Source organism: Perca flavescens, chromosome 3 (genome assembly GCF_004354835.1).
Source record: "Perca flavescens isolate YP-PL-M2 chromosome 3, PFLA_1.0, whole genome shotgun sequence".
Taxonomy (NCBI): Eukaryota; Metazoa; Chordata; class Actinopteri; order Perciformes; family Percidae; genus Perca; species Perca flavescens.
This window is the reverse complement of record NC_041333.1, coordinates 20,613,204-20,633,969: the sequence shown is the minus strand read 5'-3', so window position 1 is coordinate 20,633,969 and position 20,766 is coordinate 20,613,204. Positions and strand designations below refer to the sequence as shown.

Here is a 20,766-nt window from a genome sequence, read left to right as displayed (position 1 = left end):
TACTTTAACATAGATTTTCTTTAGGGCTTTATTACGTGGTATCGGATCGGTGCATAAACTCCAGTACTTCCCGATACCGATACCAGTGTTTTAGGCAGTATCGGAGCCGATACCGATACTGGTATCGGTATTGGACCATTTCTAGTATCAGCCATAAATAACGGATAACTTCCAAAAAAAATTTTAAATACAGTTAGGTCTGTATAAGGACATCTCCTGCTACCTTTTATCTGGCTGGGTACAGGTTTTTCCGGTGTTACTGGAGAGCCAGTCTGCCTGCTGTAAATCATTTTTTGACTTTGTGGGAAAAATCAAACCCAGACAAAGGCATTAATAAAAACTATATAAAATAGCGGTCTTTTCACGGTTAGTCTTGATCGATCGAGATAGAAACTCAAAGAAACATTTCACGTTTCAGAATCATTTAAAAGTTCCTCGTAGCTACTTTAATGAACTTTTCATATAATTATATAAATTATGTTGGCCCCTACTGTCAATACCATGACATTCCTGGATTCATAAGGTTATGGGCATTTATGCTGTATGTCCTGTTATATTTCTAATGTTTGACATGAAAGTAAACATGGAAATAAACTAACTATACTGTATATATGTGTATAGATCCTACCTCAGTTCCAGTGTGCTGAGGAGAAGAACCGCTTGCTGCGAGCAGTGGCTGGGGGCGGTCTGGACTCCCTGTCCTCACTGAGGGCCAAGTGGGACAAATTAGAGCTTGTCATGGAGAGCCACCAGCTCATGATCAAAGATCAAGTAATAGAAACTCACAAATGCGCACATTTTTGATTGTGGTTATAAAACTACATCTCAGTTTTTTTTTAACAGCAGCTTTCTGCTATCTAAAGTCTCTTGTTTTCTCCTGTCTTTATTCTCCTTTGCTCATTTACCCCAATCACCTTCTTTTTTGTCTCTGGCTGTGTTCTTGTGCTACTTGCTTTCTCTTGTTCTGTTCCTCCCTTAGGTGGAGGTGATGCGAATAAATGCAGCTGGTCGTATCAACGCCTACAGGGCAGATCTGGAGCGGTTTAAAGCCCGCTGGGACCAGCTGAAGCCTAAAGATGAGATGCTTGAGAGTGGTGATCATGCTGCCCTTCTTGTGTGCCTCCAGACCATCAGGGACAAGCAGCAAGAGTTCCAGGAGCTAGAGTTTGTGCGCAGTAAACTGCTGTAAGTTGTTTTTAATATGCAGAATTTCTAGCGTTTTCTTTACTGAGAGAGTCAGGGGAACTGATAAGGATGTTTATTGCCTTCATCTTATTCAAACATGCTGTGGTTAGATAAAATGTGGGTATGCTGTGGCCAGAAAATAGCTTATATACTGTACATTCATTTGATGGGATTGTTAGTAACTAAATCTGATGTGATGATAGCCATTTAGACTATAAACAAACGTGAATAATTCAGATAACTATACACTATAAAAGTCTGGGTCTCAAAGGAAACTGCATCCTAATTTTATTTTTGGAAACCTTATAGCTCCTGCTTTCTGTTATCTATACATGTATAGTTTTTTCTATTCAAAGCTACTCAATATTATAACTGATGCATTTCCATCTACACACCTAACCTGAAATTACGAGAAATTTAGGTTAGGTTATTCATGGCCTCCTCCCAATTACATTACAGCCCAGGGCACCGTGCAGAGCAACCGCCCAAGACTAGAGCTTCTATGAAAGCCTCATGTTCACTCTACTCTCCTCTACTCTCCTTTCCTCAGTGAGGACTGTGCCTATTTTGACCTGGGCTCTCCAGATTTCTCTCTGGCGGAAGAGACAAAAAGAGACATGGAGGATTACAGCCAGATGTGGGGTCTGTATGAGGAGTGGCAGCAAGGCTTTACAGAAAAGGCCCAGGAGGACTGGATCACATTCAGGTAGGGGGTTAAGTTTAGGCCTGCTGTAGATGGATTTCAATTTTCTTGATTTGGAACTGTTCTTATTTTTTAAGAACAGTTTCTTTACAGTTGTGTGTTAAATGTATGTTTCTGTTGTTTTACAGGAGTAAGACGTACGTGTTTGAGGAATTTCTTTTTACATGGCAGGACAGACTTAGGAAGCTGGAGCAGCCTACTGCTATGTCTGTTAAACTGCAAGGAGAAGTGGACAAATACAAGGTAGACCGTAGTACAGTTGGTGGAATAACATAATCATCTTCTTTTAAGTTTGAGTATATTTATTATAGAGTATCAAGACTACAAATATCAAGCAAGACCCTCAAGCAGGGCTTAGAGTCTACAATGTTTATTAGACTCAACAATGCACTTTGGACAATATAATGACAATTCAGCTATTCTTAGAGCCTGCAGGGTGTTGAAATCTTAGTCAGGGTAGCATTATAAGAGAAGTAATTGAATCACTAAATTCAACAGGGTTCTTCTTTTGGGGAGCAAACATTTGTTCAAAAATGTCATGACAACTAGCCTTATGCAATATATTTTGTCCAAGTAAAGACTTTTTGTGTAATTGTGGCACAATAAATCAATGACATGATAAATGATCACCAAAATCAAAAGGGTTTATCATGTGGCGACCATAATATGTACAGCAAATGTCATGGTTCTGAATGTATGTTAGACAGTAACTATATAAAACAAAAAGAGAACATCATGTAGAACTGTAGATGAATGGTGGTGGTTGAAGTATTGTCTTTGAAGCAAGAATTGTTTTGATCGTAGTCAAATTGTCATTACACATCTTTGGCTAGTTTTTAGTACTTTTATTTGAACACTTTTCTATCTGCTTGTCTAGAACATGGTCCCAGTGCTGAAGTATGTGCGTGGGGAGCACCTGTCCCAGGACCATTGGTTGGACATGTTCCGTTTGCTTGGCCTTCCAAGAGGGACAACTTTGGAGAGACTTACCTTTAATGACCTCCTCGGTGTGGCAAATATCATCATAGAAAAGGCCTTGGAGCTCAAGGTATGTGCACACACACTCATGCAAATAGATATACATACTGGGTCATAGCATACACTTCTATAGGGACACACACTTCTATAAATTGTTGTTATCAACAACAATGTGACTAGTGCCACTAGGGGGCAGCAGCAAGTAATACATAGCTCCTGTATTAGTACAGGAAAAGCTCATGGCCATATAGGTTTACAGACATATTCACATACAGTATATAATTAAGTTTAGCATGTAGATGAAATGTAAGCATTTTTTGTGTTTTTGAAAAAATGCATGACAATTTTTTTAACTGCTCTTCTTGCAAACTTTTGTTATGTAAATAGATCTTTTAACTGAATCAGAAAACAGTGATATCTTGGACTTAGATACTACCTATCAATCAGGCCTGCTCGGCCAACCCTTTTGTTTTCATTTTGATCTCAGATATTGCTTTTGATGTACAGTACTGTACAACGCAAAAACTTTGTTTACCGTAGTGTTTAGGCCATTAAGTAATGATTTAGAGAGAGAATATCTACATCTTCATAGTTTGTTCTTGCTTATTGAAAATTTGACTAAATAGTGCACACGGGTGATGCAATGCTAAAAGGTCTTGCTCACCAGCCCAGAGGAGTTATACAGGTGGATCTTTTAGGATGCTTTGTACTGGTTTTATAAAAGGTATATAAAGTGGTGTGTGTGTGTATGTGTTTGTGTGTTTGTGCACACGATTCCATTTAGGACCTAAACAGTCGTGCTCAGGCAGAAGTGACAATCAGAGAAGCACTGAGGGAGCTGGATTTATGGGGAGCTGCAGCTACCTTCAACCTCACAGAGTACACGGACAGTAGCAGCCGCACTCTCGCCCTCATCAAGGACTGGAAGGATATAGTCAACCAGGTAGACACAGAGGCACATCGCAACTAACAAATAGGGATATGTATAAACACTAAACACACTTGTGCATTATGTCACACTGAGTCAGGGTTAGTTGTAGGCCCTAAAGCTTAGTCAGGAAAGTAAATTACAGTTTATTGTATCTGGTTATAGTTTTATTAGCCAAACTTTGGCTATAACCGACTTGTACAAAGCAAATAGCATCCACCCAAATGAGTTGATGAAATGTTTTAATTCATTCTACATCCCCACTAACTGCTCTGAGCCTGCCTGACATCCCTGCGACCAAGGGATTCCTCAACATCTGCCTACTGTTTTGATTAACTGCCAAAAATCTTTTAGCTTTTTTACACCAAATATTACTTTTTTAATATCCCTGACATCTGTAGTAACTGGTAACATGATTGCCTTTCTGCACATGGCTCCTCTGTGATGAGAAATCTCATCCCTATTCAGCCTGATCCTGATTTGTTCTACTGTAGTAAATGAATATTTTCTCTGTCAAGATTTTATTGTTTTTTAAATAAACTGGACTTTTTCTTGATGATTGAATTCAAGCTGGCCCCTAGATATATATGAAGTATATATACATGTATACTGAGAAAGTGTGACCCAGGATGTGACTGCTTTAAGGTATTAGTTCTAGATAACTTGACCAAGTTGTTTATTCATAGGATGGGGAAGCTGAAAGCGATGGTCACAGCCTTGGTTATCTAATGAGAGAATGCCGTAAAGTTGAATGCAGTCCGAGAAAGAGTCATTTAAATGTTCACTTTGATGCGCTAAAAAATTTACGAAGCAATGTAACACAGCAGTTAAATGTGAGCTCTCAACATACCCATGATTGTATTGGACAGAAATACAAATAACTCTGTTTTGCTTTTCTGATTTAAGCGCTGTGACAGAGGTCATTACATTTTTGTGAAGTTTCACATTATTTCACCGATAACAACAACACCCCAGTCCAGAATCCATGCTGGAGACCATGGTCTAGTTGAAGCACTTCTTCTGCTCTTTTGACATTGCCCCAGACACATACTTTAAGGAAATTGCTGCACACAGTTTCTGTTCTTGCTCAATTTAAATATGCGGTTGTTGAACCCATTTTGAAGAAACCCGTTCTTGATGCAACAACAGTCCTGATTTAGCTTTCCTGTTTTGTACATTAGGACATACTGTATGTACTTTCTGAGAAGTTTTAGTCATGATTCAGAACTGGTCATGATGCAGAGATCACTTTACACAATATTACTGTGGCAGTTGACACTGATCAATCCTCTATTTTAGTTATTTTTGATAATGCAATGAGGGAACATGTCCTGCTGATTTAGCTACTGTCTTTACACTGGCTACCTTTTGAGTTTTGGAATTGATTTTAAGGCGCTGCTTCTACTTAACACATCTAACACGCATCTGTGCCTGGTCCCCAAGTAGGCTATATTTCCTTCCTAGACATATGTGAGCATATGGGTGACTTGTGGACCACAAGATGGTCTGATATGGTAAAATGTAAAAATATAGTGATACAGATAATACAGAAACCGATGATAGCCTGATTACTGAATGATGTACTGTATTTCTTTATGGGATGCCTCTTACATGTTTGGTATGTATTTATACTGTATATAAATGTATTTTAAGTTATCTCTAACTCTTTACCTTTTGTCTAGTAAAGGTGTGAGCCAAAACGCTTGGCTTTGACTCAGCATAATGCTGTTTAATAAGATAGTAAACAAAAATAAAGTCTACATGCATAGCAAGGGTTTTAAAAACATTCCATCTTTTCAGAAAGGCTCCTTCAGCTGTTTCTCCCATTGTTTCACTATTTTTTTTGATAATCATTATTTCAGGCAGGTCAATTAAAGTGACCACTTGGTAGATAGACTTAGAAGGCACGTAACTGTCTTCAGGAAAAAAACAGGCATATCTACTCTCACCATTAAATGAAACGTTAAGGATTAGCAAACATTGGCTTTATCACCACTCTGTGCCCATCCAGGTGGGAGATAACCGCTGTCTGCTGCAGTCTCTGAAAGACTCTCCCTACTACCGCAGCTTCCAAGACAAGGTCAGGTCAAAGAATCTATGCATACACTTTTATACTCATTAAGTGCTTCATTTATATTTTGGAAAAAGGTAAATCTCCCCAGACACATAGTTTATTAAACATACAGCATGTGTTAACTCAGCGAAATGAACTGCTGTAGTCTTGTATTGTTGCATGTTATTTGTGGTTCAACATTATATCAATATTTACATATCCTAATAAAGAGCACTAACCCATGTTACTGTTTTTACTTTGTGTATGTCCAGGTCAGTTTGTGGGAGGTTCGTCTATCAGACTTAGACGAGTACCTGCTTAGTCTGAATGCCATCCAGAGGCGTTGGGTTTATCTGGAGCCCATTTTTGGACGAGGGGCGTTGCCCCGAGAGGAGGCCCGCTTTAAACGCGTTGATGAAGATTTCAGGTACTGTGTTTGTGTGACTGTATCACACCAGCAGAGACCAAGAGATTGCAAGCACACTACTCCCAGAAATTCCCTGTCTGAAATGAAGCACCATCCATCGGCTGTGAATATATACACCCTCAAATTGAAGCTTAAAGGAACACGCCGACTTATTGGGACTTTAGCTTATTCACCGTAACCCCCAGAGTAAGACAAGTCCATACATACCCTTCTCATCTCCGTGCGTGCTGTAACGCTGTCTGACAGCTCCAGCTTTAGCTTAGCCTAGCACAGATCCTGCAGGTGAATGGTTCCAGTAATCCTACTGCTCCAAATTGTGACAAAAGTGACAAAATAACGCCAACATGTTCCTATTTACATGTTGTGATTTGTAGAGTCACAGTGTGTACACAAAACAACGTAAGATGAGACACAGCCATCTTCTAACAGTAAACAAACCGGGAACTATATTCTCAGACAGGCTTTTTGCGTGCATATCACTCCGCCAAAGTACTATATTCTTCCGCCTAAGAATATAGTTATAAAACATGTTGGCGTTATTTTGTCACTTATTTGGAGCAGTAGGATTGCTGGAACCATTCACCTGCATGGTCTGTGCTGGCCTGATGCCGCTGGAGCCGACAGCATTACAGCACGCACGGAGATGAGAAGGGTATGTATCGACTCTGGGGGTTACGGTGAATAAGCTAAATTCCCAATAAGTCGGCGTGTTCCTTTAAAGTTGGCATTTAAACCTCAGTCATGGACCATATCCACTGCTATACCGATCTCCTAAACCAGTGGGCATTTTCTTTCTTGCTGCACAGCACATATGTTTTGATGTACTATTCATTTTTTGTTTAAATTTCAGGTTTATTATGGCTGATATTCAGTATAACACTAGGACCAAGTGTCTTTTGCTGGGATAAATGGACAAATATAATTTGTATTACAGGCAGAATGTGTTTTATGCACATTCAGGAACAAAACACTTTCTCCATATGTGTAACAGGTCTATAATGTCAGACATTCAGAGAGACAACCGAGTTGTTTCTCTGAGCTCGAGGGCTGGCATCAGAAACTCCCTGGTCACCATACTGGATCAGCTGCAGCGCTGCCAGAAGTCACTTAATGAGTTCCTGGAGGTACACGCATGTGCATTTTTGTGTGCAAAGACCACATATGTATAACATGAGTGGTAAGCATCACAACTTTTGTATTGTGTGTGGTTGTCGCAGGAGAAACGCTCTGCCTTCCCACGGTTCTATTTCATAGGAGATGATGATCTGCTAGAGATTCTTGGTCAGGCAACCAACCCAACTGTCATCCAGTCACACCTCAAGAAACTCTTTGCGGGTAAGAAAAAATCAGTTTTGTTCTATTCTGTTTTCTTTTTTTCCTTATGTTGTGCTCTTCTCTGCTTTTTTTCCGTTATGTTATTGTTTGCTTTGCTTTTCTCTTTTCCTCGTTTCCTTTGCATCACAGCATATTCCGTGCTGAATTCCGTACAGTGAATGCAATCTGTCTGTTAATTAATCTGTGCAGGTATCCACAGTGTTCAATTTGATGAGCAGTGCCAGCACATTGTCGCCATGTGTTCTTTGGAGGGAGAAATAGTGCCACTCAGAAACATCATACGCATCTCCAGCTTTGTGGAGGTAAAGCTGCTGTGCAGAGTGTTGTGTGAATGATTTATAACAATTATAATATACTGTTGTAAATGTAAAGTACAATTGATTGGACACTTTCCAGTTCAGCGTGTGTGTTATAGTGTGTTTAAAAACATTGCATATTGTATTCATTTTTTAATGAAGGGTTGATAACTATCCCCAGTAGGGCTGGGTACCGAACGTTGATACTTTTATGGTATCGGAAAAAATACTCCAATCCTATGAGTATCAAAAAATTCTTTATCTTTCGGTGCCAAATTTCGGTTCCAAAAGCATCTGAGCGCGTAAGCGCAAGCTTATCTGTCCTCTCTGCATATTGACACAGAGGGGAGCTCCGACCGACACACACACACACACACACACACACACACACACACACACACACACACACACACACACACACACACACACACGGACACACACGGACACACACACGGAGAGGTGCGGACGGAGTAAACTGTCTGCAGTTTTGTTGAAGTCACAGAGAGTCACGGTTGATTTCAAGTGTGGTTACAGTTTTTTAAAACTTCACGCAGACAGCGTTTGCTGCGATATGATATTAATGGCGAGCTGAAAGCGGTCGCGGTGCTGTTGACGTTACACTTCCTCTTACAAGCAGCCACAACAGTGGTTTCTCTGCCCTGATGACCGACTGACAGGCTGAGCTTGCAAGGCAAGGCACTTTTATTAATGTTACTCCGAGTGAGCAGTTTTACCAGAATTTTTTAATTTTGATAACTGTTTTCACAATTCACAATTAAGGTGGAAAATAAAAGCTTTGTGTTTAATGTATTTTTGTTGATGTTGAAATGGATTTTAAAACATATAGTATCGAAAAAAGTATCGTTAGGAATCGGTATCGAAATTGGCACCGGATCAAAAGATTCTGAACAATAGCCAGCCCTAATCCCCGGTTACCTGCCTGGGAACTAGGGTCTTTTAGCTAAATCTCTGTATAATGCATCAGATTTCAAGTATTGACATTAATGTTTATTATAGGATGTTTCTTGTCAAATAAACTTTTAAAATAAATAAAATATAATACTTTTTTTATATTACCTCATTTAAGAGTTTTACTCACTGTTTTTTGTTATACATGTTTGTGGCTGTGTGTGAACTGTTTTCCATCTTTCTAGGTGTGGCTAAGTCAGCTCTCTGTGGAAATGAAGGAGACCCTGAAGCACCTACTGTATGAATGTCTGTCAGCAGGGAAGAAAGGGGAAGTGGATCCCTCACACTACCCATCACAGGTACACACCACCTTTCTACAACCCACAATACTTTGTTCAAGTTGAGATCCAAGACCACATATGTCCCAGGATGTGAAAAAATTTAATTGTCTGAACTTTCTTATTTTTGGTGTAGATTCTGTGTCTGGCTGAGCAAATCCAGTTTACTGAAGATGTGGAAAGAGCTCTAAAAGGGCAAAGTATGCAGCAGCTGGAGCTGGAGCTCAAAGCCAAATTAGAACACTACACTACGGTGGACACTAGCTCTGACGATCACGCTAACACAGGTAGTTCTGTCTGTGTTTGTGTGTATGCAGTGGTGAATGTATGTGTGTCTTCTCAGACTGGTGTAACTTCAATGTACTGACTTTAAAGACGTTAGCTGTAGCTGTAGCTTTTTGAAGTTGAAAGATTTAGTATTTGTGTGGATCTGTCTTGACCTTTTTTTGCACCACCCAGAGAGAATATGCATGTTTGTGTCAACTCCCATCTTTTTAGTGCATACAACACCCTCTTACCTTATTCTTAAATTTATTCAGCCATATACTGTATCTCCCTGCCCTGGTAATGAACTAAATTCCGATTATTATCTGGGATGTCATTCAAAATTGAGAAGATTAAACAACTTCTGATGAGAGACTAATACAAACCCAGACTGGAGAAGCTGAGAGAAGCAATGCAATACCTTGTGTGATGTTTTTTGTTCATTCAATCTTAGACATATTTGTAGCATGCCAAATGATGCTCAGGATTTTGTCCCTTTCTCTTACTGTACCCTCATTTGTTTCTGCTTTTTCTTTGGTTGCTGATCACATTCCTGATAATATTAACCTTCCCAAAATGCCATACTCTATAAACACTTGGCACTTGCCATTTGCGTTTTGTTCCACTATCAGATTCCCTCTTGTGTTGTTCATGATTGAGGTCTGATCAAAATCTTGGGTTGTTACTTTGGACTGAGAGATTAATGCCAAATGACTGCTCTTGTATGAATCTCCTGATAGCCACTCATACACAAAAGGCTGCAGAGTACCCTTTAAAGCTGCAATTGCAGTAGCTGGCAGGCTAATGTAATGTCTTGGGCTGAATATGTGGCTAAATAAAACATGACCGCTGAGTTTTTTCACAGAATTTGAATTTGTAAAAAGGACTTTAATTTAAATCAGAGTTTCTTATTCATGCATGAGATGAAAAGCTCCTCCATAATTCCGGTAGAGGCATCATTTCACAGTACATTGCTGCCAATTTCCAAATTTCTGTGTCATTTGAAAATGTATTTATAAAATCGAAAACTGTTACTGGAGCCACATTTTCCTCACCAGTTACATTTTTCTGGACATAATTGTAAAATACCAAATATTTCAGCACACGACTATGATGGACGTTATTATATTTGCAGAAAATATGGTTCACCCTGTGACTTTCTTGCATTTAAAACTCTACCATCCACACTTGAAATAGAACCCATTTCCATGATAACATCTCATTAAATTACTGGCTCCTTTAAAACAACCAGGTAGGCTGAAGAGGCTTCGGAGTGGCAGTACTGATTAAAGTAGCTCATGTAATGGAAAGAAGGATAATCTAATTACCCAGTCTACTTAATGGGCCATAAACCCGGATGGGGAGTGGTAGTGATCTCTCCTTTGGCACAGAGACAAGACAAGATGGTGTTCATTTGGCAACATATTTTTCATGCATCTGTGGCTAGGCTACACTTATGCATTCCTACACACAAGGAATTCTTAGCCCCTACATGGTACATTACAATTGGACCCACTATAATTTAGAATATGAAATCCCAACTTCAGAGATGTATGTAGAAAAGTAATCCACAGTGAAGATGTATGATTCAAAGATCTTCTATGTAAGATACTTTTGAACCTACTGTTTTTGTTTTTGGGGTTGTTTCTGGAAAAGTTCTGTTGATCATACTTTATATGGGCCATTAAGTTAGTAATTTTATGTATCCATATTTCTGTAGTGTGTAAAGCGCTTTGAGGAGACTAGAAAAGCTCTATATAAATGCTGTCCATTTACAATTTATTCTCAAACTACACAGGGTACTAAATAATTAGCTGTTGGGCTCAAGCCTCAAGTGCATATTTCTATTATATGACTTTCTTAATTGTTGTGTGTTTACACAGTGAGCGGTCCCGATTCTACTCACCAATAAATACAATTCCGCATTTTTACTTTAAACAGCTTTCGTTACAACTGACAAAAGCTATTACTTTATTATAATATAAAAAATCCATTGCCATTCTGTATGCTTACAATGAATGCCTACCATCTATTTCTAGCAATGCAGCAAAAAACATTTAGAATCAAGTATGTTATTTGCATAACTTTACCAATTCTGCCATCCTGATATGCATGCATGTCTTCCTGTACAGAGTCCAGTGTCCTGCAGCTGAAGCTGAAGGCTTTGATCCTGGATATTATTCACAACATCAGCGTTGTAAAGCAACTTAACCAGGCAGAGGTTACCAGCCCTGATGCCTGGGCCTGGAAGAAGCAGCTTCGCGTCTACATGGGAACAGACAAATGTTGCCTTATACATATGGTGGATGCACAATTCAGCTATACATATGAATACCAGGTGTGTTAGCATGTAGATATCAGTTGGATACACTCTTTTTTTTTTTTTTTTTTATGACCAAATGAACACTCCAAAACACACACTTTATTAGACACTTCTTTCCTGATCATCCAGCATTATAAAATCCAAAGTGGTAATTTAATATTCTTAATTAGTATTCAATGACTTGAAAGGGAGGTAAGCAACACACATTTGCAACTTATTGTAAGGTAAAAATTTGTGTAATTAGAAAATGTGTATTTATTTCTTGATAAATAATTATTATTATTTATAATAATTGTTTATTTATCGCCTGAATGGGATCAATTCATTCTTTGTAGATTGACTTTCTAATTAGTTGTCTCACATTCATAATTCACATTTCAGCCACCTGTAACATGGTCAAATACTGTACATGCAATCAATATTTTCTTACTGCAATTCATCAACAAATGTGAAGAAAAAGTGCTCATGCATGCATGTCTATTTTGCTAAAATAGTGCATACTGTACATACCATAGTCAAGTTGTAGTACCACACAATGTAGTATAAGGCACCCATACACATTTCTACATGCCTGAGTTATAGATAGTTCTGGGCATCAGTGTTGCGTGACAAGTGAGGCACTTGAAAAGACAAGAAAAGAAAAGAATTTGCAGCTTATGTCTTTTCAAGGCCTCCATTGATGCTACCACAATCCCTAAAAATAATTTAGGATGGTGTTCTGTAGTGCTGGTTTCAGTAGTGAATTACATTTTTACAGGAATTTGAATGCTTTAAGACATTGCCACCTTGTTACTGATTCAGGGTCTCACACAAAAAAGTTTTATGTTCCAGGAATATAGTTGTACTTATTTTTTTACCTTTGGGAGGCACTGTTTATGCAAAGATGAGGAGCACGGAAGATACCTTACTTTATTTTCCCTCTGCAGTCCCTTTAAAATAACACAAGCTCGACTCAGTCTCACTAATATTCATTTTCTTTGACTGCTCTTCATTTGTTTTTCATTCCTTCCTCTCTTAATCCATCATTTGTCTGTTTGTCTTTATCCTCTGCTGACTTCTTTGCCCCCTTTCTTGTGCCCCTACACCCTCACTTGCTATATCTTTACTCCTGTCTGACTATCTCACTTTGTTTCTGTCTCTCTTTTTATCGGTCACTGCCTTCTCAAACCTATCTCTCTGGTCTTCCAGGGGAATGCGGCTAAGCTGGTGCACACTCCACTGACTGATAAGTGCTACCTGACTCTGACCCAGGCCATGAAGATGGGACTTGGGGGAAACCCCTATGGGCCCGCTGGCACAGGCAAGACTGAGTCGGTCAAAGCTCTGGGGGGGCTGTTCGGACGGCAAGTGCTGGTGTTCAACTGTGATGAGGTATTAAGATGCTCCGAAAGAGTATGTGACGGGTTTAACAGCCCAAACTTTCAAGTATTAGTAATAATTATTCTGACATACATATGATGAGAACATATGCCTGGTATGCCAATGTACACTACATACATCTGATTATTCAAGTTGTGACCACACAGAAAACAAGACTGGTAATTGAGAACAACTACCAATGAAAATGCATCCATCTGTTTTTCAGGGTATCGATGTGAAGTCAATGGGACGAATCTTTGTGGGCTTGGTGAAGTGTGGAGCATGGGGCTGCTTTGACGAGTTTAACCGCTTAGAGGAAGCGGTATTGTCTGCAGTTTCAATGCAGATTCAGGCCATTCAAGACTCCCTTAAACATCACAAGAACACATGTGAACTGCTGGGGAAGGAGGTAAGAAAATAAGAAAAGATGCAGACAAACTCATTAATGTTTCCAAGTTCTGATGCCAAAAAATAATTACTTACTATTTCTCAAGCCCACTAATTCTCAATTATTATATCTTTCTGTTTAATTCACTGGCTTGTACTATATATACATGCATACTTAGACACACAGTGCAAGGTTTTACCTTTAGACTTCAGTCCTTGCCTTTTTGTGAAATCAGTCTGTCAATTAATCAGTTATTTATTCATCCATAGTGGAAAAGTTGGTTGGGTCGTTAATTATCAAGCAATTAATGAAAATGCGTTCATGCTCGTATACAACACATATTAATGAGGATAATGTTTCCTTCTTCTCCCGTTGTCATCCAGGTGGAACTGAACCCAAACTCTGGGGTCTTCATCACATTAAACCCGGCAGGAAAAGGATACGGAGGCAGACAGAAGCTTCCAGACAACCTAAAGCAGCTGTTCAGGCCTGTGGCCATGAGCAGGCCAGACAATGAGCTCATTGCTGAGGTCATCCTCTACTCTGAGGGCTTCAAAAACGGAGAAATGCTGGGACGCAAACTGGTTGCAATTTTTAACCTGGCCAGGTAGAAATTGTTTAGTTGAGTCTTTTCGGTTTGGGTTGAGGTTGGATGTCGTAAGAATATAAGATTTATTACATTGTCCATAAACCTATCACCAGAGCATACATTATGTATGTGACCTGTGTTACCTATCTGGTCTTTATGTCTGTGTGGTTCACAAAGTGGTGTTTTTTGGGTTCCAAACTGAATCATGCTGTGGGTGTTGAATTTATTTGAAATTATTTACAATGTCACTACAGTCGATTGCAATATATTGATTTTGTGGATATGTTATCCTCTACCTCCCGCCCTTTAGCACTACAACCAATACTACAGTCAATTTAGAGTGTGTGAATATGTGTGAAAATATGCTTTTATGTTTGTGTCCAGGGAGCTGTTGACTCCCCAGCAGCACTACGATTGGGGTTTGCGTGCTCTGAAGACGGTGCTAAAGGCCTGTGGCAGTCTCCTGCAGCAACAGAGGAGGAGTCATGACAAGGACAAGAGTAAGACCCCTTTTGGCTATTTTTTTGTTTTTAGGTAAAAATTTTCTGTGAGGCTTTTCAATAGTGGAGAGTGACAAGAAAGTTATGAGGAAGAGAATTTATTCAAGCTTCGTAGGTGGAAAAAACAATAAGTCCATGAAGTAACACAATTTTTACAAAAGACTAAATGGCCATTTTACATGCAGCAGTGGTTCAAATCAAAAGATGTCTACATGTGATTTTTCTCATATTCACATATTCCTTGTTTAACAGAACAGTCAAACTGACTGTACTACAATATATTGACATAGCTAATAATGCCCCTTCAATGTATTGGTTTGGTTTAAAGGTTCCAATACAATTTTCCCCCCCACAAAAAGTCAATAATCTAAAAGCGTACTTTTTGGTCATTTGGTGAAAGTGTCTCTAATATGTGTCCCCTGAGAAGTGCTGAAACGGTTGCACTGATAGTAAGCTTCTGACCTCAGAAATAGAAAGCTGATGAGAAGGATTAGAGGATAAGGTGATAGTGAAAATGCAGGTGGGTTAGAGATGCTTATGCTGCAGTTTGATAAAACACTATGCATGAGTGTACTTGAACATCAAAAGGCTTTATTGACCAGCACTTCCTCTCTGTACACCGGCTGTCCTTGCCCTCTAAATCCTCTAATACAGACACGCCATCAATTGACGCTTAGTCCTTATGTCTCCCCTTAAAAAAACTTTCTTCCCTTCAGCTTTTCAATTGTCTGTACTTTTGTCCTTCTTTCTGTCCTTACCATAGACTGTATAATATTAATGGACAATGCATCCGGTTCGGCAAAGTGCTGCGAATGCGGAAGTGCCTTTAAACCTGCTTTCTGTCTGAATTCCAGCAGGGGGCGAAGCGTGCGGTTGCAAAAGGAGGTTGGTTTCTGTAGAGGTCTATGAGAAAGTGACCCACTTCTCACTTGATTTATTACCTCAGTAAACATCTTCATAATGAGTTTATGGTCTCAATCGCTAGTTTTAAGTCTTCTGCAACACAGAATATGTTCATTTTTTGAATTATGGTCTCATTGATTTTAAAATCGTCGATAAAGCGGGGGGGGGTTTAGGGCGTGGCTATGATGTGATTGCCAGTGAAAGAGTGTAACGTAACGTAGAGTGTAAGCAGCTCCTCCCTCACTCCTCCCTCTTGTCTCATCACATCCGCAACCAGGATGACTCCCGTAACGGCAAACTCGCCGACTGTTAGCAGATCTCCACAAACCAATGAGTGACGTCACGCATGCGCTGTCCATTAATATACAGTCTATGGTCCTTACCAAACACTTTGCCAGAGTTCAGTTGTTTACCTCTTCAGTACCTATTTCTCCACCTCCTTCTGACCTCTTGGTAGCTCTCTCTCTGATTCCTGGCTGTCGTTGCTGCTCTCATCTCACTTGTTCTCGCTCGCTGCACTCTGTTTCCCACCCCCATCTCCCCTTTCATGTTGCTGTTTTTCACTTCAATACTCGCCCATATTAATTTTCCTCTGCCTTTTCTTTAACACATCCCTTTCTCTCTTTCATATCCCCCCCCTTTTATTTTTTCCAACACACACCGACACATACACATCTTGGATGTACATACACACGCAGCACCTGTCTGTCGATGAGTCCCCAAGGTTTTCTTCTGTTTGCCTCTGTGTGTAGTCTGGCAAAGTGTTCCTCTCTGCAACACATTTGTTCCTGCAGGGGAGGCCAGCATCTTTGGAGAAAAGAACAACAGTATTGACAAACTCTTAAATCATGACAGGCTTGGGTAATTAGCAGGGTGCATGTGCAAGAGCAAAAGAATAATGACTGGACACGTTAATTGTCATAACCTTGTGATTTTCTCCATCAACCCTGTGTTGTATTTTTTTTATTCTCTTTTAGCTGATGGTCATTTTGCACAAGTATAAAGCAATTTTATATTTTTAATTATATCCTTATTGAAGTATTTTTTTACATGCCTATCCTATTTAAATAAATCAATCATTTTCATCTACATGCAGTTCAGGAGAGTAGTCTGGTGGTGCAGGCATTGAGACTGAACACCATGTCCAAGCTGACATTTTCCGATTGCTCCCGGTTTGATGCTCTCGTCAGAGACGTCTTCTCTGGGGTTAATTTCACCGATGTGGAGGACCAAATACTAATGCATGCACTGGAACAAGTCTACAAGGAGGCACAACTTGAACTTATACCCAGCCAGGTGTGTGTATGAAGACATTGATTTATTAGCCAAACAGACACATACTATTGTCATGATGATACATGACATACACACTATTCTGCAAAAAGTCTTTAACATTAACAGAGACAACAGTTGGATAGTTTGTTAGAAAGGTGGTGAAAACATTGTTGATTAATTCATTTTCCTCTGCGTAGCTAAAAAAGGCATTGGAGCTGAATGAACAGCTGAGACAACGCATGGGCGTAGTCGTCGTAGGGCCAAGCGGAGCAGGCAAGTCTACACTCTGGAGGATGCTTAGGGCTGCTCTCAGCAAGACAGGCAAAGTGGTGAGTAAGAGACAAACCACATACCTGGATTTTCATTCATCGAGACATACTGTTTATTTAACCTAATTCAGTATAAAACTTATAATAATATATTCAAAATGCTGTAAATTTACATTTTGTAAGGCTTAGGCTTTAAAATGATTTAGCGTATGAAGGATTATGAAAAAAAAGCATGTATTTGAGAGTATATGGGTCAGTTAAATTTTTTTTTGACTTAATGCTGTATTTTTGTAGGTGAAGCAGTACACAATGAATCCTAAGGCCATGCCCAGGCAGCAGCTGCTGGGACATATAGACATGGACACCAGAGAATGGGCTGATGGCGTACTCACACATAGTGCCAGGAATGTGGTCAGAGAACCACAGGGTAAGAAAGAGAGACGCCACTCAAATGTTGCAAATTGATTGATAGTCTGTCTTGCTTAACCAGACTTTTGATAACTTGGATGAAGTCTACATTAACTGGAAAAGTTAAATTAGACCACTACACTTTACAATGATTAGATACAGTAAGCCTAAACATTTGTTATACTCTGCACTGTATGTATTGAGGTTGATGTACTAGATTATATATGTAATTGTGTTTTCTAGGGGTGAGCTCATGGATTGTGTGCGACGGTGATATTGACCCAGAGTGGATTGAGAGTCTGAACTCTGTGCTTGATGATAATCGGCTGTTAACCATGCCTAGTGGAGAACGCATCCAGTTTGGACCCAATGTTAACTTCCTGTTTGAGACTCACGACCTTAGCTGTGCCTCACCAGCCACCATATCCCGCATGGGAATGATCTTTCTCAGGTCAGTCAGCCTATGCAAACAGGGTTTTAAGTGTGCCAAATTCCATTTATTGTAACTAGCTTGTCTCACTGTTTTTACCTCCCCTTTTTCCCCCACTTATAACTTTAGCGATGAGGACATTGATGTGGGTGCCTTAGTTAAGTCGTGGTTAAGGGGTCAGCCAGAGGAGTGTTGCAGTAACCTAGAAAACTGGCTGGGAGACTACTTTCAACGAGCCCTGGACTGGGTCCTCAAACAGGTAACCTTTGTCCTATCTTACTTCTACACACTGGCTCAAAAAGAGTCAAACTGTGTCATTGTGCTGAATTAAACACACTTTCTGAAATGCACACACTGCATGCACTGAACAACATGTAGCAATGTTTTCTGTGTATGTCAACACATGGCCATACTGGTGACCAAAATATAAGACTTTCTGAATAAATGACGTCAACATATACTGACCAATGTTCATTATATTGGATTTAATTGCTGACATTATAAGAGTGTGATGAATTCACAAAAATCAGCAGGCTTTAGTTATCAGGTCCTGTTTAGTTAAGTAACACTTACATAGTGTTTTTCTCTTGTTTTCACCCCATTTATTCCAAAATATTTGTTGATTTTTAATTCAAACTTCAAAATTCCCTTTCTTTTCTTCTCTGCTTTCATCAGAATGACTTTGTGGTGGAGACTAGTCTAGTGGGTACAGTGTTCAATGGTCTTTCACACCTCAATGGTTTGACAGAGAGAGGTCAGTTCATCGTTGGTCTTCTAAGGGGTTTGGGAGGAAACCTCAACCTCAAAACAAGACAGGAGTTTTCCAAAGAGGTGAGGACCCCTGTGTGTTTTTTACACGGGCAGCGGGTGACCGTAAGAATAGTTTAGTTTTAGATTTGATATGTTATTCATGTCTCAAACTTAAATACCTGTACAGTAAGTCTTCTTAGCTGTAAGTGATGAAAAATGCCACTACTCAGAAAGATATCTAATATTTTTTTTGTTTTTATTTCTGTAGCTGCTGAGCTGGGCCAGGGAAAGCCCTCCAGACACCAAAAAACCACTTGATACCTACTATGACTATGACAGAGGCCATCTAGCAGCCTATACATTCCATCGTCCCGAGGGTCTCTCACTGGAACAGCTCTCTCATACACACACACTACCTGTTATTGAGACTCCAGACATGCAGAGAGGTCTGCACTGCTTCTCCCCGTGGCTCACCGCTCAGCACAGGCAGCCCTTCATGGTGGTAGGGCCAGAGGGCTGCGGAAAGGGGTAATTACACACAAGCAGAGATGCATGCATGCACACTTTCTATATGATGTATAAGGGGACATATACATACATACATAATCATAAAGATTGCACACAAACTCAAAAACAAAGTTTGCATTATGGATTGTGAGGCAGAGGCACTCAAATGTGGACACTTAAAATGGTACAAGCACACAGTCACTAACATCAAGGCTTCTTTTATTCAAGACTTGAACTTTTTGTGTAAAAGTGTTGACAAGTCAGAATAAGGATCAGATCTGTGTGTGTGTGTGTGTGTGGTGTATGTGCTCAGGCTTGTGTATGTGTACACAGAGTCGTTGCCTCAGAAATAATTGCTTTCCTCCCCAGGGGTTTGATGAACAAGGGTCACTTAGTTTGCCTTTTACACTTCACTTGAGTCTCACTCAATGTCTCCTTTTCTCGTCCTCTTGTCTTGCCTCACTTTGGCTGAAAGGTCACTGTGCCATTGAGGCACTGGGTTTGTCAGCTTACTCTTCTGATAAAAGACCATCTAATTAATTTACACACACATTCACTGGTCTGGGTGTACATGCACGTGAATGCACAATTTATTTTCCAATTATTTTCTCTCTTTGTTTGCGCCCTCTCAAAATGTCTCTCTTTGCCTTTGGGTTTGTTCTGACAGACATTGTTCTCTAGATCCCAATAATAACTAAAGCACTAACACTCATTTCTTCCTCTCATCATTTCATGTGGTCCTGGCACCATCCCAAACATAAATGAGATGTATAAGAACAACATGTATTGATTTAGCTGAAGTTGTTAGACCCTGTCTGGCCACACCTTCTAAAAAGTGCCTGTGTGTTTCTTGACCTTTTTTGTATTTATTGTCTTCTGTCTAGCATGCTCCTGCGCTACGCCTTTTCTCGTCTGCGGTCCACCCAAGTTGCCGTGGTTCACTGCAGTGCCCAGACCTCATCACGCCATGTCCTACAAAAGCTCGGTCAGACCTGCCTGTTGCTCAGCTCAAACACCGGTCGAGTCTTTAGACCCAAAGACTGTGAGAACCTGGTGCTCTACTTAAAAGACATCAACCTACCTAAACCTGACAAATGGGGGACCAGCAACCTCACTGCCTTCCTGCAACAGGTAGAAATGATCCATGAAAAAGGCATACAGATAAGCAAACAAATTAGTAAATGGAGGGGAAAAAAGAAGATTATGACACTGATTCCTAGCACATCAGTGAGGGTTCAGGGCTGTTTCATATATAATCAAAAGTACTTGGAGTCTCTCTTACAGTCGTTTTGAGCCCTTTAATAAATGCATTTTTTCTCTCAAGTGTCCTATTTCTTCCACCTTCTTAATTCCATTTGTCATCTCTTTCTCTCTCTGTCTTTCCTCCAGGTTTTGACATATAAGGGATTCTATGATGAAAATCTGGACTGGGTGAGTCTTGAGAACATCCAGGTGGTGGCCTCCATGTCAACAGGGGGTGCTGTAGGGAGCCATTCGCTCACCTCCCGCTTCTCATCTATAGTTCGCGTTTGCACTATAGAGTAAGTATGTTGCAAATGTACTTTACACTTTACATATTGCCAAACAGCCTGCAATTACACATGTATTTACATACATGCTTTCTAAATTTACTTTCTCTATTTTTATTT

General features: G+C 39.8%; 1 protein-coding gene across 7 annotated transcripts in view; it reads left to right on the top strand.

Annotated features, from left to right (window-relative positions):
- dync2h1 (dynein cytoplasmic 2 heavy chain 1) overlaps positions 1 to 20,766 on the top strand; it is a 116,136-nt gene that overhangs the window by 13,384 nt on the left and 81,986 nt on the right. For all 7 annotated transcript variants that reach the window (XR_003691707.1, XM_028571339.1, XM_028571345.1 and 4 more), the window contains 27 exons: positions 622 to 771; positions 980 to 1,185; positions 1,736 to 1,891; positions 2,017 to 2,131; positions 2,766 to 2,936; positions 3,651 to 3,809; positions 5,806 to 5,874; positions 6,120 to 6,274; positions 7,266 to 7,398; positions 7,492 to 7,609; positions 7,799 to 7,911; positions 9,060 to 9,173; positions 9,289 to 9,439; positions 11,549 to 11,754; positions 12,928 to 13,110; positions 13,325 to 13,507; positions 13,870 to 14,093; positions 14,460 to 14,575; positions 16,575 to 16,774; positions 16,951 to 17,082; positions 17,317 to 17,449; positions 17,674 to 17,881; positions 17,990 to 18,119; positions 18,536 to 18,691; positions 18,879 to 19,138; positions 20,002 to 20,248; positions 20,507 to 20,658. Coding sequence is in view for 6 of the 7 variants with exons in the window: in XM_028571339.1 (XP_028427140.1) it covers positions 622 to 771; positions 980 to 1,185; positions 1,736 to 1,891; positions 2,017 to 2,131; positions 2,766 to 2,936; positions 3,651 to 3,809; positions 5,806 to 5,874; positions 6,120 to 6,274; positions 7,266 to 7,398; positions 7,492 to 7,609; positions 7,799 to 7,911; positions 9,060 to 9,173; positions 9,289 to 9,439; positions 11,549 to 11,754; positions 12,928 to 13,110; positions 13,325 to 13,507; positions 13,870 to 14,093; positions 14,460 to 14,575; positions 16,575 to 16,774; positions 16,951 to 17,082; positions 17,317 to 17,449; positions 17,674 to 17,881; positions 17,990 to 18,119; positions 18,536 to 18,691; positions 18,879 to 19,138; positions 20,002 to 20,248; positions 20,507 to 20,658 (4,340 nt within the window). In the remaining variant the exon portion in view is untranslated. The remainder of the gene's footprint in view (positions 1 to 621; positions 772 to 979; positions 1,186 to 1,735; positions 1,892 to 2,016; positions 2,132 to 2,765; positions 2,937 to 3,650; positions 3,810 to 5,805; positions 5,875 to 6,119; positions 6,275 to 7,265; positions 7,399 to 7,491; positions 7,610 to 7,798; positions 7,912 to 9,059; positions 9,174 to 9,288; positions 9,440 to 11,548; positions 11,755 to 12,927; positions 13,111 to 13,324; positions 13,508 to 13,869; positions 14,094 to 14,459; positions 14,576 to 16,574; positions 16,775 to 16,950; positions 17,083 to 17,316; positions 17,450 to 17,673; positions 17,882 to 17,989; positions 18,120 to 18,535; positions 18,692 to 18,878; positions 19,139 to 20,001; positions 20,249 to 20,506; positions 20,659 to 20,766) is intronic.